General features: G+C 46.2%; 1 protein-coding gene across 1 annotated transcript in view; it reads left to right on the top strand.

Moving 5' to 3' along the window:
* The window catches only part of LOC121081189 (doublesex- and mab-3-related transcription factor 1-like), a 63229-nt gene that overhangs the window by 22117 nt on the left and 28554 nt on the right, over positions 1 to 12558 (top strand). The window contains exons 3-4 of the mRNA XM_040580018.1: positions 1599 to 1882; positions 12003 to 12165. Coding sequence (XP_040435952.1) covers positions 1599 to 1882; positions 12003 to 12165 — 447 coding nt within the window. The remainder of the gene's footprint in view (positions 1 to 1598; positions 1883 to 12002; positions 12166 to 12558) is intronic.

The following is a 12558-nucleotide window of genomic DNA, read 5'->3' as shown; positions in this document are numbered from 1 at the left end:
GATGCAGGAGGTGTAAAACACTCTATTAAATGCGTGTAGTTCACTGATCTCAACAAAATGGTGAAAGGGGGCACTGTATAGTAAAGTGATCTGGAAGGAGACAATCCACCATGGCAGAGAGCTTTCATTACAGCTGAAGAAGTGAAAACAAGTTGAATTGCAAATGGCAGTAATGGGTGAAACTGATCATTGGATCTGGAGTGCAGCTAATGCACAGTACAGTGGAAGTTGTTACCGTGACTCTGAGAGGCTGGTAAATGCCACCATATTAATATTGTGGATATGTAACCAAGGTACAGATATACCAAGAGAAACGTACAAAACTAGGCGATGCCTGCCTGACATCTCTCTTAGGGCTGTTATTTCATATGTGCCTGTTGTGCATTCTGCTTCGTCTCCGTACCTGGTAGCCCTCAACAACTCATCAGTATGCTTTAAGACACAACCTTCTCTCCTCCATGGTAGGTAGACTGGGAAGACATGGGAAGAGCAGGAGCTCCTTGCAGAAGGGAAAACTATGCCCCAAACACTTTGTAAGGGTTTGTGCAAGGCAGGGTTACAGGGATGTGAGGTAGAACCAGAGCTGCAGGGATGCCGGGATGTACAGTTCCTCTGTTGTTTAGTATGTAAACATATTTTCACTGTGTGTTTAGACCTCCTGAGGCTGTGGTAGTGTTTTGCTGTGTCTGGCTCGGCCAGGTAGCCAGTGCAGTGTGTCAGAGAGCTCAGCTCTGAAATGGTACCAACAAGCACCTTCCTTTTACATCCTTGCAAATATCACAGGGCACTGGTTGACACAGGGGTGGGGAAAACAGGACTTAAAACGTCCTCAGAGAAGCCCAACCCACCTTAGGGAACCACAGGGGAGGCAGATCTTGGTGGGGACAGCCTGCAGGGCGTGCAGCCAGCTGGGCTCTGGTCTGAAGGCACTCCTGAGCGCAGGCAGCAAGTCAGGAGCAACCCCCTCCTCCTGCTCTTCTGCCGCTGGTGGGGGAACTTGTTCTGCTTTGTGATTTTGAAGGTAAGCAGGAGCTAAATTTGGGTATGGAGGCTGTGCCAGGATTGAAGGCCTCACTGCGTGGAGGTGGCATGTGGGTTTCTGAGACAGCTTGGCTGATAGCACAGTGCTTTCACTCCTGCAGCTTCTCGTGTGGCTGTGTCCTCTCACCGGCAGGACATTGGCTGGAAAGGGGTCATCCAGTAGCTAGGGCCTTTCTGCTTCCAGGGAATTAAAAGAGACTTGGCATGCTGTTACGATTTTAAAATTATAAGAGTGCTGCATCCTTACCTGGTGTGAATCCTTACCAGATCAACTGATGCTGCTTGAGGGCTCAGAGCATTATTTTAACCTGCAGTTGGCTTTGTCTCCTGCTTTGTGGTCTGTGGCATGTGTAGGTGGTGGTCTTAGACTTTGAGTGGACATCAGTTCAGTTGGGTTTCTACCAAACATCCAGCTGTTTCCCTTTCAGTTACCACCTCTTACTGTTTACCACTATCTGTGCAGCCCTCAGGAGAAGTAGTAGATCATCAGAAGGTGAAAGGTAATGGTTTTCATGGAGCCTTCTATTTCATAATGGTTTGGGTTTTTTCTTTTTCAGAGGGACGGATGGTCATTCAGGACATCCCTTCCATCCCCAGCAGAGGGCACTTGGAGAGCACATCTGATTTGGTCGTGGAGTCCGCCTACTACAGCGGTTTTTACCAGCCGTCCCTGTATCCTTACTATAACAACCTGTACAACTACTCCCAGTACCAAATGGCAGTGGCCGGTGAGCCTTCCTCAAGTGAGGCGGAGGGTATGATTCTAGGTCCGGCCATGAAAAACAGCCTTCGAAGCCTCCCAGCAGCATACATGCCAAGCCAGTCAGGAAAACAGTGGCAGGTATGATGATGTTACAGAGATGTTATGTGGAAGAGTGAGGTGCACATTAAGCTGTTCCTTGGGTCTGATTCTCACCTCCTGTTTGCTGTTTTCATGCCAGTGCCACACCGGAGCCAGATTCTGGGGTGGTATTAGGACCCCCATTAGGAAAGTTAGCCGAAATGTGTCATTGTGATGCAGCACAAGGAAAGCAATCATACAGGTGTAGGTAGGTTGCTGCAGCCGCTGGATAGAAGGCACCCACTCGATCTTACCTTCTGAGTTATGTCACAGGAGATTACAGACTGTTTTCCGAAAAAAGGAGTCCCAGCTGAATTACCCAGCGTAGCATCCTGGCAGCTTCGGGTGTCATTTCTGAGAGGCTTTGCCCTTCAGGAATATTTTCTGTCTTCCACATGCGAGGTGCTGAAGTAACCAATAGACCGTGCTGCTGCATGGTGGGTTGGTGGCAGCCAGTTGAGTGTGATACGGGGTATTGCTGCTAATGGTGTGCTCTGGCAGTGTCAGCTCCAGGGCTCGCCATCTCCACTTGGGTAGCTCAGGTCACAGGCTGTGCCTGAGAGGTTTGCACCAGAGCTCTGCGTATTTCTTAAGGTGTAAAGCCAGCCGAGCCATCTCACTGTAGGACTTCGTAGTTGCAGCCTCCAGCTCAGCACCAGTCAGAGACTGGAAAATGGAGAAATCTGCCAAGGCAAGGGATTCTTGGCAAAGTAAGTGGAGCCATTTCAGTGAGCCCGAGGCTGTTCAGTCGGGCTGCAGTGGCACTTTTCCATCTGAGATTGAACTTGGCAAGCTACACTCTCCAAGGCTGTGTACACCCATGGCCCTTGTCTAAGGGCAAGAGAGGGCAGACCTCTTCTATAGAGCCTCAAGAGAGAGTAGGCTGCCTTCTGCAAAGGCTGTGTTGTGAAACCACTCAACAATGAAAGATTAAATATCCACCAAAACCTCCTTTCTGAAGGGAACAGATGGGTCATCCCCTTTGTCGACAGAGAATTCCTCTAGCAATTCTGGCACAGGGACCAACTCTGAAAGGGTATTTTAACTTCCATTACCAAGGAGCTGGAACTAAGACCAGGGTGATTACAATTAGTGTAGCAGTCCACGTCACCTTCAGTGAGTCTTTCCTATCATTGACACTTTTTTTTGTGGAAATGTCCTTCTGAAAATGCAGATGTCTCCTGGGGCAACAGCTGGCAGGTCCATGAATTTGAAGCTCATGACTTTACAGCAGTATGCATTTAGTACTGTTCCATGTCCCTTTTTTGCTATGAGTACAGCTGTGTGGGGAAAAGAGCTGTCTCCCTCCCTGCTGCTGTGTGAGCCCACACCACAAGAGCTATCTTCTCTCAGTGTGTTGGTAAGCTTCACTGCAATCACCTTCAAATCCGTGGAGGTACACCTTTTCAGTTAGGTTAGTTGATAGCATCCTCTCTAGCCACCGAGTTTCATTAGTAAAGGCAAGCTGGTGGTAGGATTTTGTGTGTGGTGATGAGGTGAGGTGCCAGTGGTTTTTTTAGCTTTTTCATTTTGGTTGATTGAGTTAACTTGGCACGTCATAGCAGAGTACTTTTGCAATACCTAGCCTGTAAGAGAGCTACTGCAGAGCTGATGCTTGGAGACACCATCACAACACAAATGAGAGGCAGCAACATTTGTCTTGTGAAAATCTTGAAGGCTGCTAGTCCTGCACTTCACCACTCTCCCAGCCTGTAGAGACTTCTGTGATTTTACTTGCTTGGGAAAAATGAAAGGAAATTACAGATATTGACTATTCTAGCACATAGTGTTTGAGGAAGAGATAGATGAGGGTTTCTTAAAGTATGTTAAACCTTGGAATGAAGATGGTGTTCTCCTGGTTCTGTTTTCATGTACTTTCATTTGAAACTAGACCGTATGTGTAAGAAGTCTTGGCCTGGAGGGTCCATTGTCACACTGTGAGACTACCTGTTTCCTGTGGGACCTTTGACACCCCTTAAAGAAATAAAAGCAATAGTACGTTCTCCACACGTTTTTCTCTTGGGGCCTTGCAGAATCTGTAACTAACTTTTGCTTAAGGGCCACTCAAATTTGTTTGGGATACCAGAGAGGTAATTAAGGAAAAAAAGAGGTGGTTGTTGTCAAAAAGGACCATTTTCCTTCCACCAGCTGGCTCCAAGCACTGGGTGTTCATTCCCACCTTGTAGGTTGTGTGGCATGAATTTAGTGATTTACCTCACCTAAGATTTTAATTTCTCCTGGCCGAACCTTTTGGGATCTCTCAGTGCTGTTCTGGTGAGATGTCTGTGCAAAGAGACTAGAGGCAGTGCTTTCTGCCTGCAGAAGTGACATCTCCCCAGTTTCTATATGGCCTAAAACCAGGAGCCACCTCTCCTGTTCAGCAGGGCAGAGGGTGGTTCAAGGTCAGTGTCATGTGACTTACAAAATGTTTCTCAGAGGCTGATCTGCAAGAAGGATTGTTATTGCTGGAAGAGTTACGAATCATGGGGTTTGCATACTGTTATGACAGCATAACATTGCACAAATAATCATAAAAAGTTTTACTGAGTGCTAGGCTAGATAATGTTTGATGGCAGCGGGTGCAGTGATGCCGAGGTTGTAAAACACTGTGTGGCACTGAAGATGGTTTGTTGTAAGGGGAACAGGCTTTCAGCTACTGCACTCGCTTAAACGTCAATTCTGTGCGTGGAAGGTTACCGGTAAAGTAAGATCCAGAAATACAGTGTTAAATGGAGAAGGATGAATGCATTTCTTTGTCAAGCACAGTGAGGAGTTACAGGAGAGTTTTCCAAGCATGATCCACAAAGAGGAATCAAACCTTGCTTACACCTTCAGGGGGTTTTGTTGGCAAACCTATTGTTGTGGTTTAACCCCAGCCAGTAACTAAGTACCACGTAGCCACTCACTCACTCCCCACACCCTTCAGAAGGATGAGGAGGAGAATCAGGAAGAAATGTAAACCTCGGGGGGCTGAGATAAAGAACAATTTAATAACTGACATGAAACAAAATTTGAACAGAAAAAGTAATAATAACAACAACAATTATAATGAAGAGGAGGGAGAATGGAAGAGAAACAACATCCAAAGGGAAGGGAGGAAAGAAAACAAGTGTTGCACAGTGCAGTTGCTCCCCACCCGCTGACCGATGCCCAGCTGGTCCCTGAGCAGTGACCCAGTGATCGGCAGGTCCTGGCCAACTCACTCTGTTTATCTGCTGCTGAGCATGACATAGCGTGGTATGGAATGTCCCTTTGGCCAGCTTGGGTCACCTGCCCTGGCTGTGCCCCCTCACAGTTTCTTGCGCCCCTCCAGCTTTCTTGCTGGCAGGACCCAGGAAACTGAAAAGTCCTTGATTTAGTATAAACGTCATCCAGCAACAACTAAAAACCATCAGTGTGCTGTCAACATTGTTCTCACATCAGAGCCAAAGTACAGTACTGTACCAGCTGCTGAGAAGAAAATTAACTCTATTCCAGCTGAAACCAGGACACCTGTCCAGGCTGATTCTTCCCAGAGGAACCATGTAGCTGTATCTACAAAGGAATTTTTGCTGAACTGCCTGTACTGCCTGGGTTTATTTTTCACATGCGCAGCTTTCTTAACCAGTCTTCCAGTATGTGAGTCAGCGTGTGACTGGTAGTGCTGTAACTTTTTTGATCAAAGTTTTTTATTTTTGCTTCTTCACCAAAATCTTAGCTGTATGATGCCTGCTGTAACTGAATCAAGGCAGCTTGCTAAGATTGTGAGCTCGCGGGAGGGTGTCTTTGTGTGCTCCTGTAAGGTACCCTAGTTTAAGCAGCGTAGACAAGACCCCTGTCTTTTCCAGGCTCTGTTGGTAGAGTCTTGAGCTTGTCTTGGAATAACTGTAACTGTACAAGGAGAATTGCATACTTAAGGTAACTTCTGGATGCAGACAAGGTGTTGAGCAGCCCAGCTGTCTGCTGTTTCAGGATTTAGGGAGCAAGGGAGAAAAGCCAGGGAGGGAATGTGTGAGTGTGTGGGATGGGATGAGGATTAATGCATCATTGAGCCTTGGCAAATAAACGGAATCACTGAATCTTTAATGTAGATTAATGTCAGATTTCATTAGTCTTTGTTCTTGGCAGAGGCTGGTGTGGATTCATGAGTGGATTCATAGAGGTGCAAATTTTTTAGATATTTCTGTGTAGGTTTTGTTCATTTGTATACAGTTATCCCAGAAGCTGTATCCATCATGATTTGATAAGCATAATGAAGAGGATAGTTTTGGTCGAGACCTTCAGTCATTTGTATTCTGCTGCTTTTGTCACCTGCAAGGCAGATAATCAGATATATCTGGTGGTGTACCTAAAGAAAAGGCAAGCTTAGGTCAGAAAGGAAATGTAGCAGATGTGGTGGTTACTGTGCATCTCCTTTCACCCCAGTTGTGTGTGAGCATGTGGAGCCTCCCTTGAAGCTCTTGTAATTGTTCGTTATGGCAGGAATTTATGTGCATTCAATCCAGTGAACAGTTAAATGAGTTCACCAACATTAGTGCTCCAAGTCAGAGCACGGTGTTATATAGTGGAAGTTGGTCCTTCTGAAACTGGTCTCACTGCAACGCACTTAGGGACAGCAACTGGAAAATGATGTGGTGACAACAGTCTTTTCTACATCAAAAGTAAAACCTGGATGGACATGTCAGACTCTAATCAGGTTTAATTCTCCAAGATGGCAGTGAAACCACTGGCATGTGACACAGACCATGAACATAATAGGGACTCCTTGTGAGTCAGCATCCTCCCCAAAAAGTGTTAAAACTCTTCTGTTTTCTACAGCTGAACTATTAAAAATCCACAAGATGCCAAGTTTAGCCCCACACCTGGGGACAAACAGCTGCATTTTCTTTGTTACTCTGGTAACTCCACAGATCCTGCTTTGCAGAAAGGTTTAAGCTGGCCAGGTGGTTTTGGACAAATTTCAGAATTTCATGACATCTATTTTATGCTCTGAGGTGGCTTTTTTTCTTTCTTTTTTTAATGCAGCTTGGCAAACCAGTATTCACACTTCCAAAAGCTCAACTTTCTTGTTCTTCTCTTAAACCAGTTTAGAGCAAAAACCAGAAGTAAGAATTGGTGAAAGTCAGACTGAGAGATTTTAACTCATTTGCCAACATGGGAATTACATTTACCGTTTCGAAGTGGAAATACTTAGCATTGCTGAGGTAGGAAACTGGTTTTTTAAGGATTTCTTAAAAAGCAGCAAACATAGAAGACTGTCTTTTACTGAATCTAGAAAAGTGTAGCTGTGATAGGGCAGCTAGCAGTTTGAACTCTTTAAGAATAGCTGCTTGCTAGTAAAAAAGGTAAGTCTTCTCAGCTTCCACAACGTGCTTCTATTTTCTGGCACAGTTTTTACTCCAGTAAGCCTGGCCTTCTTGCAGAAATGTGCGGTCTAACTCTCCAGAAATAGGTGTAAAATGTGTGTGTGTAAATATATACACATTGTGCAAGTCAACTGACACAATCGCGATTTTATGTGTAAGCAGTGTATTATATACTGTATTCATAACATACCCTTCACACTACAGATTTATGCTAAAAGTATCCTAATGTTTCTGACAGCTCATGTGTGACATGAATGCAATCCATATTTCTTGGAGGAGCTAATCTAAGCGGTTTGTTTTCCGATACTGCTGATAGGGCTATATCTCTAGGTGTCACCGCAGTTGAGATTCTGATGGTAACATATTGTTTATGGGTCACTGCCTTTGTCTAAAAGAATAGGTTGGAACAGAATAGCAAAGGTTAATTAAGTTTGTCTATCAAGGAGGGACAGATATAGATGTCTCTTGTATTTTCTGTGCTAGAATCAAAGTAAGTCAAGGCAGGGTATCATAGACTTGTTTTGCCTCATGCTGGAAAATATGCTTAGCTGGTTTTAGGAATGAAACAAAGCCACCCTGGGCAGTGTGAGTGCAGCAGTACCTGGGAGAGGTCAGCTCATGGGCAGTAGCATTGCAAGATGGGAGAGCAGTGGCAACCCTGATTTACAGCTGGGGAAACTGAGGCAGGGAAGTGTTAAATAACTTGCCCGTGGTCACACAGCCTGCACATGACAGGATGGAGATTCCTGATGTCTCGACACTCCAGTGCCTGGCAGATGCTTTCTCATCTCGTGCCAGAAACTGACCTGTGAGACTGTGTCTTGCAGCTTCTGCAAATAAAAGAATTAACCGGGTGATGTTTTGTCTGAAAAAATCATGTGGGAAGGGCAGGACCATTTTCTCATCTGTGAGGCTGGAGGAAGTGAGCCACCACTTGTGCCTGCCTTGCCTCTTTTCTGCCTCTGGTCTGGCCACCTTTTCTCATCAGCTCTTCCTGCATGAAGATTTGTAGAAGTTATGCAGATGTTTCCAGGAGCATGGAAGGAGGAGCTGGGCTTTACGTTGCTCTTCCACAAGCTGTTGAGGAAGCTTTTTTTGCAGGAACAGAGTGAACTGATGCAAGAGCATTTTATTCATGCTTCCCTGGCTATTGCTACGTATTCTGTCACTGTTGCGCACTGCTGTAGGTCTGCACTGACTGTTGTGCTCAGTGACAGACCAATCCTGCTTCCAGTTAGCCTGTTGGGGACGAGTTGTTCCTGCCTTCTGATTTCCCATATTGGCTTTACAAAGGACCAAGGAAGGAATTTCCCCTGTGTGCACCGTCTTTTAATCAGGCCATGTTTATTTGTTTGTGAGTTATAAGCATCCCATTGTTGCTTGCAGTACATCCTTTAAAAAGTCACTGAGTGCGTGCTGCGCTGTACAGTTTAGAGGAATCCATCAATGTTGAATAGGCCAGATGTGCTTCTCTGATAATCCGTTTCTCCCACTGAAGTTGGGTACTTGGTGAATCAATCCTGCAGCTGGGGCAGGGCACAAGGGAAATGTGGCTGGAAGGGGATGCACTGTAAGTGAGCAACTCATGTGTCCAACTCAGGAGTTCATCTTGTTCTCTGCAGAGAGCAAGTGCATGCCCATCCCTTCCATAGCGCTCCCTTACCTAAAACGTGCCTTGTTCTTATGGAGCATAGCCTGTGCTGATGCCAATCAGTGTAGCTTGTGGCACCATCCCAGTCCTTGCCTGTCTTGGCCTAGCTGTAGGACTGGAAGAGGTGAGGGAGGCAAGGGGAGGCACCAGAGGGCCAGGCATCTCCTCCTGTGATCCCTGCATGACCCCAGGATTCCCCCAAGACAGGACCCAGGGAAGGTTCCCAAACCTGGCACCTGGAGAAAACATGGCTGCAGTATTTGGAAGGCCAGACTGCCCTGGCTTGGAAATAATCTGAATATTCCAGGACCTCCCCAGGGCTGTTTTTATCTCCCTTTCTGGCACCCAAAAATGTGCAAGGACTCTTCAGAGCTACAGGAGTTAATACAGAGCAAATGCCCCTTCTCATGGGGTAATGATCTCCTGAGACCACTTTTTAATGCAGCGCTAAGGTCAGGAGTTTTTACGACTGGTTGTTTTTTTATTGTTACTGTAAAATAGAATTGCTAAGCACTATAAAAAGGAAACCTTATGGTTCAGATTTACTGCAGTGTGTATTCTAAACAGTTTAATAAAACAAAACCAAAGCTTTTAGATTTTCTTCAGCAGTTAATACACAGCATATTCTTTGCAGAGCCAAGCAGCTGGCTGTCGGTCGAACTGTGGTTCATAGACTTGGTGTGGGTAATAAGATTATAAAACATGTCTCTTGCTAGCCAGCTACCACACACTAATAATAATAGTAGTAATAATTCATTGCATCCAGAGGTTTTAGATGAGTTGGTTTTTTAAGAAATGGAGAAAAACCCTAAAAAGAGGTTCGAAAAGAAACAGGTCACTGCGTCCACTCTAAAGGGAGAGGAAACACGCATGTGACTCTTTCAGTGCCAGCGAGTGTTCCCTTCAATTTTACAGCTGAAGTAATGCTGTCTGCTGCAGGCGACCTTTTCTCAGTTGTACACGTGCACATGTGCGTTTGCACAGGGGAGAGGTGGAGATGTGAGGACCGTGGATGCTGCCCACAGCCCTGCGCCATCAAGGGAGGGAAGTCTGTGTGCAGAACGGCAGACAGAGGAGTTTGCTAACATTTTTCCCTAGTACTTCTAGAGCTGTTGAGCTTTGTGGATATGTAGATTCAAAATGGCCTTTGGACTGAGCTTTTGGGCAGTTTGCATTGCTGATCCATAATTTCAGGGCAGAGGCAGCCTGGGTTTTGTTGAAGGAGTCTCTGCAAAGTACAGATGTCTGTTTCCAAGAGGAGACTGCCATTTTTCGGAATAGTAGAGAGGATGTCAGTGCGTTTTTTGAGCTCAAGCTTCCTTGGGTTGACACATTAATGTTTTTTTAAGAGCAAGTTATTATTTTTCATGGTTAACATAGGTGCATATAGAGCTGTTTCTGCAAGCATAGGGTGCAGATGGTAGAAAAATCAACATCTTAAGTATTGCTTTAATTTATAATAGAAAAACTCTTACTTTCACAGACTAAAAGCATGTTCTGCCGGTCCTTCAGTATATGTGCAAATACGTGCCACTGTGCTGCTGTCAGAAGACGGGCAGAGGTGCACTTTGCTTCCTGTAAACAGCCACTGCTCTCTCTCAGCACTTAATCTTGCTGTAAGCCTGGCTCCACCTGGAAAGCGGGATGTTGACCTCTGTCTCAGAGAGCACCAGCAGGATTTTATGTGACTCAGGCCACATTATTTCCAGCCAGGCATACTAAAATGAATATTGAATTATTAAGGGGACTCCTAGAAAACAAGGGGTGACTGCATTCTGGTTGCTTTGCTGGGAGGTGCCAGTGACTCCTTCTGCAAGGACCAGACCCTGGGGGTCTGCTGGCACAGGGTGGCCATCTGAGGCAGCAGGGTTCCACGTGTGGCTGGCTGGGATCCAAGGGAGCCACAGTGGAGTGGGCAGAGCTCCTCTAACCATGGTGAGATACGGCTGAAAAGGCTGTCAGACACTTCTGGTTGCAAAGTAAACATCTAATGGCATAGCTAGATGTGCGTTACTGTTGGCACTTCTACCTTTATACCTGGTACAGAACTGTGGTATTTTTTCTCTGTCCAGAAGCTTTCCATCTTAGAATCATTCAGCTCCTGGCAGACTTAGGGAGACCAGGTCATATTACCTTTCCTGTTGATAATCTTAAATCTTGTGAAGTGTTTGGCTGCATTTTTTGGAGCACTGTAGCCACATTACATTGTAGGGTTTTGGGAACAAATAATAGTAGATGGTAGTTCTTTCATAAAACAAAAATTTAAAAACGCATTACCACCTCCCTCAGGAGAGCAGTTTGGATGATTTCAGGGCACTGGAGTAGGACAGACTTTGATTTCTCAGTGCTGCCAGCTTTGCTGCAGACTGTGGGATGGGGAGGAGGTTGTCTGGTGGACTCTTTGCTGACACAGTGGACCTGCTGGCTGGTGTCCAGCTGTGGCTCCGCTACAGGCTTCTTGTGTGGTCTGTCCACAATTTGTTTTTTCTGGGTAAACCAAGAAAATATTTTTCCATCTGACTGTGTTGTAAGAAAAGCAGTGTGTTAGTGTGTGTTGTGACTGCTCAGATTCTGCAGAGTGTGTCCCGAGTGAGTCAATTGGTAGGACTGTCCTCCTTAGCCACCCCGCAGGTCCCTGGCAGAGCAGTTACTACCAGTCTGAGGTGGGTTAGTCTCTGGGGAGGTGTAGGGACTGGATGGTCACTTCACCTCTGACACTGGCCAGGTGTGTGCAGTTGAAGGGGTCTGGAAAGCTTCCCGTGGTGTTGTCTGTGCCATAAACAGAAGACTTCCCAGGAAGCTCCTTGCGGTAAAGAGTGCATGTTTGTGTGCCAGATGCAGCTTCACCTGAGGTGAGATAAACCAGCCCCTAGGTATGCTGGTGCTGCTCCTGCTGCTGTAACCGCTAGGTCACATCCCATATCATGCCAGCTCACCTGCAGCTGAGCAGTGTGGACACACCGTGAGCCCATCAAAGCAAAAACCCAAGACCAGCGTGTCAGGATTTGACTTCTCATCCATCCCCTGAGGGCTCCTTCATGTGCACACCATGTGGCAGTGGGGTGCCCGTGGGGTGCTGGGGTTCAGCTTTCACAGACTGCTGTTGTGCTTCTCTCTCTGACAGGTAAAAGGCATGGAGAACCACCAAGCCATCAGCTCCCAGTATCGCATGTGCTCCTACTACCCACCTGCTTCCTACCTGGGACAGGGGGTTGGCACTCCCACATGCGTTACCCAAATCTTGACTTCTGAGGACGTTCCCTCCTACTTGGATTCAAAAGTGAGAGGTAAGTACACCCACCAAGTTGTCTGGGACCACCTTGCTGTGGGGCAGACACCCAGGAGGTGTGGGTTGCTGCTGGGAAGGAAGCTAGGTGTCAGAAAATAGGTGTTTTCAAGATGGTAGCTGTTTTCTGGAAGGCTTATAGTGGAGTGGCAACATAGAGCTGTTATGGACAGTAGTGCAAGCTTGTACTTCAAGCAGTCTTGTGGTTCAGGAGCACAGTTGTTCATGCCTTTCTGCTCCTATGTATGTCTCTTAAGTTGTAGAAAAAGTCACTTGAGGTTCCATCTTTGGTGCTCCACCCCCTGGCTCCATCCCAGGAAAAAAGAATTATCTTTGCCCAACCACAGAATTAACTTTCTTCTCCTCAGAAATGCTGTCCATGATTTTTTCCACA

The sequence above is a fragment of the Falco naumanni genome, chromosome Z (genome assembly GCF_017639655.2).
Source record: "Falco naumanni isolate bFalNau1 chromosome Z, bFalNau1.pat, whole genome shotgun sequence".
NCBI classification, from domain to species: Eukaryota; Metazoa; Chordata; class Aves; order Falconiformes; family Falconidae; genus Falco; species Falco naumanni.
Note: the sequence above shows the minus strand (reverse complement) of the source record. Positions and strands in the feature narration are given on the sequence as shown.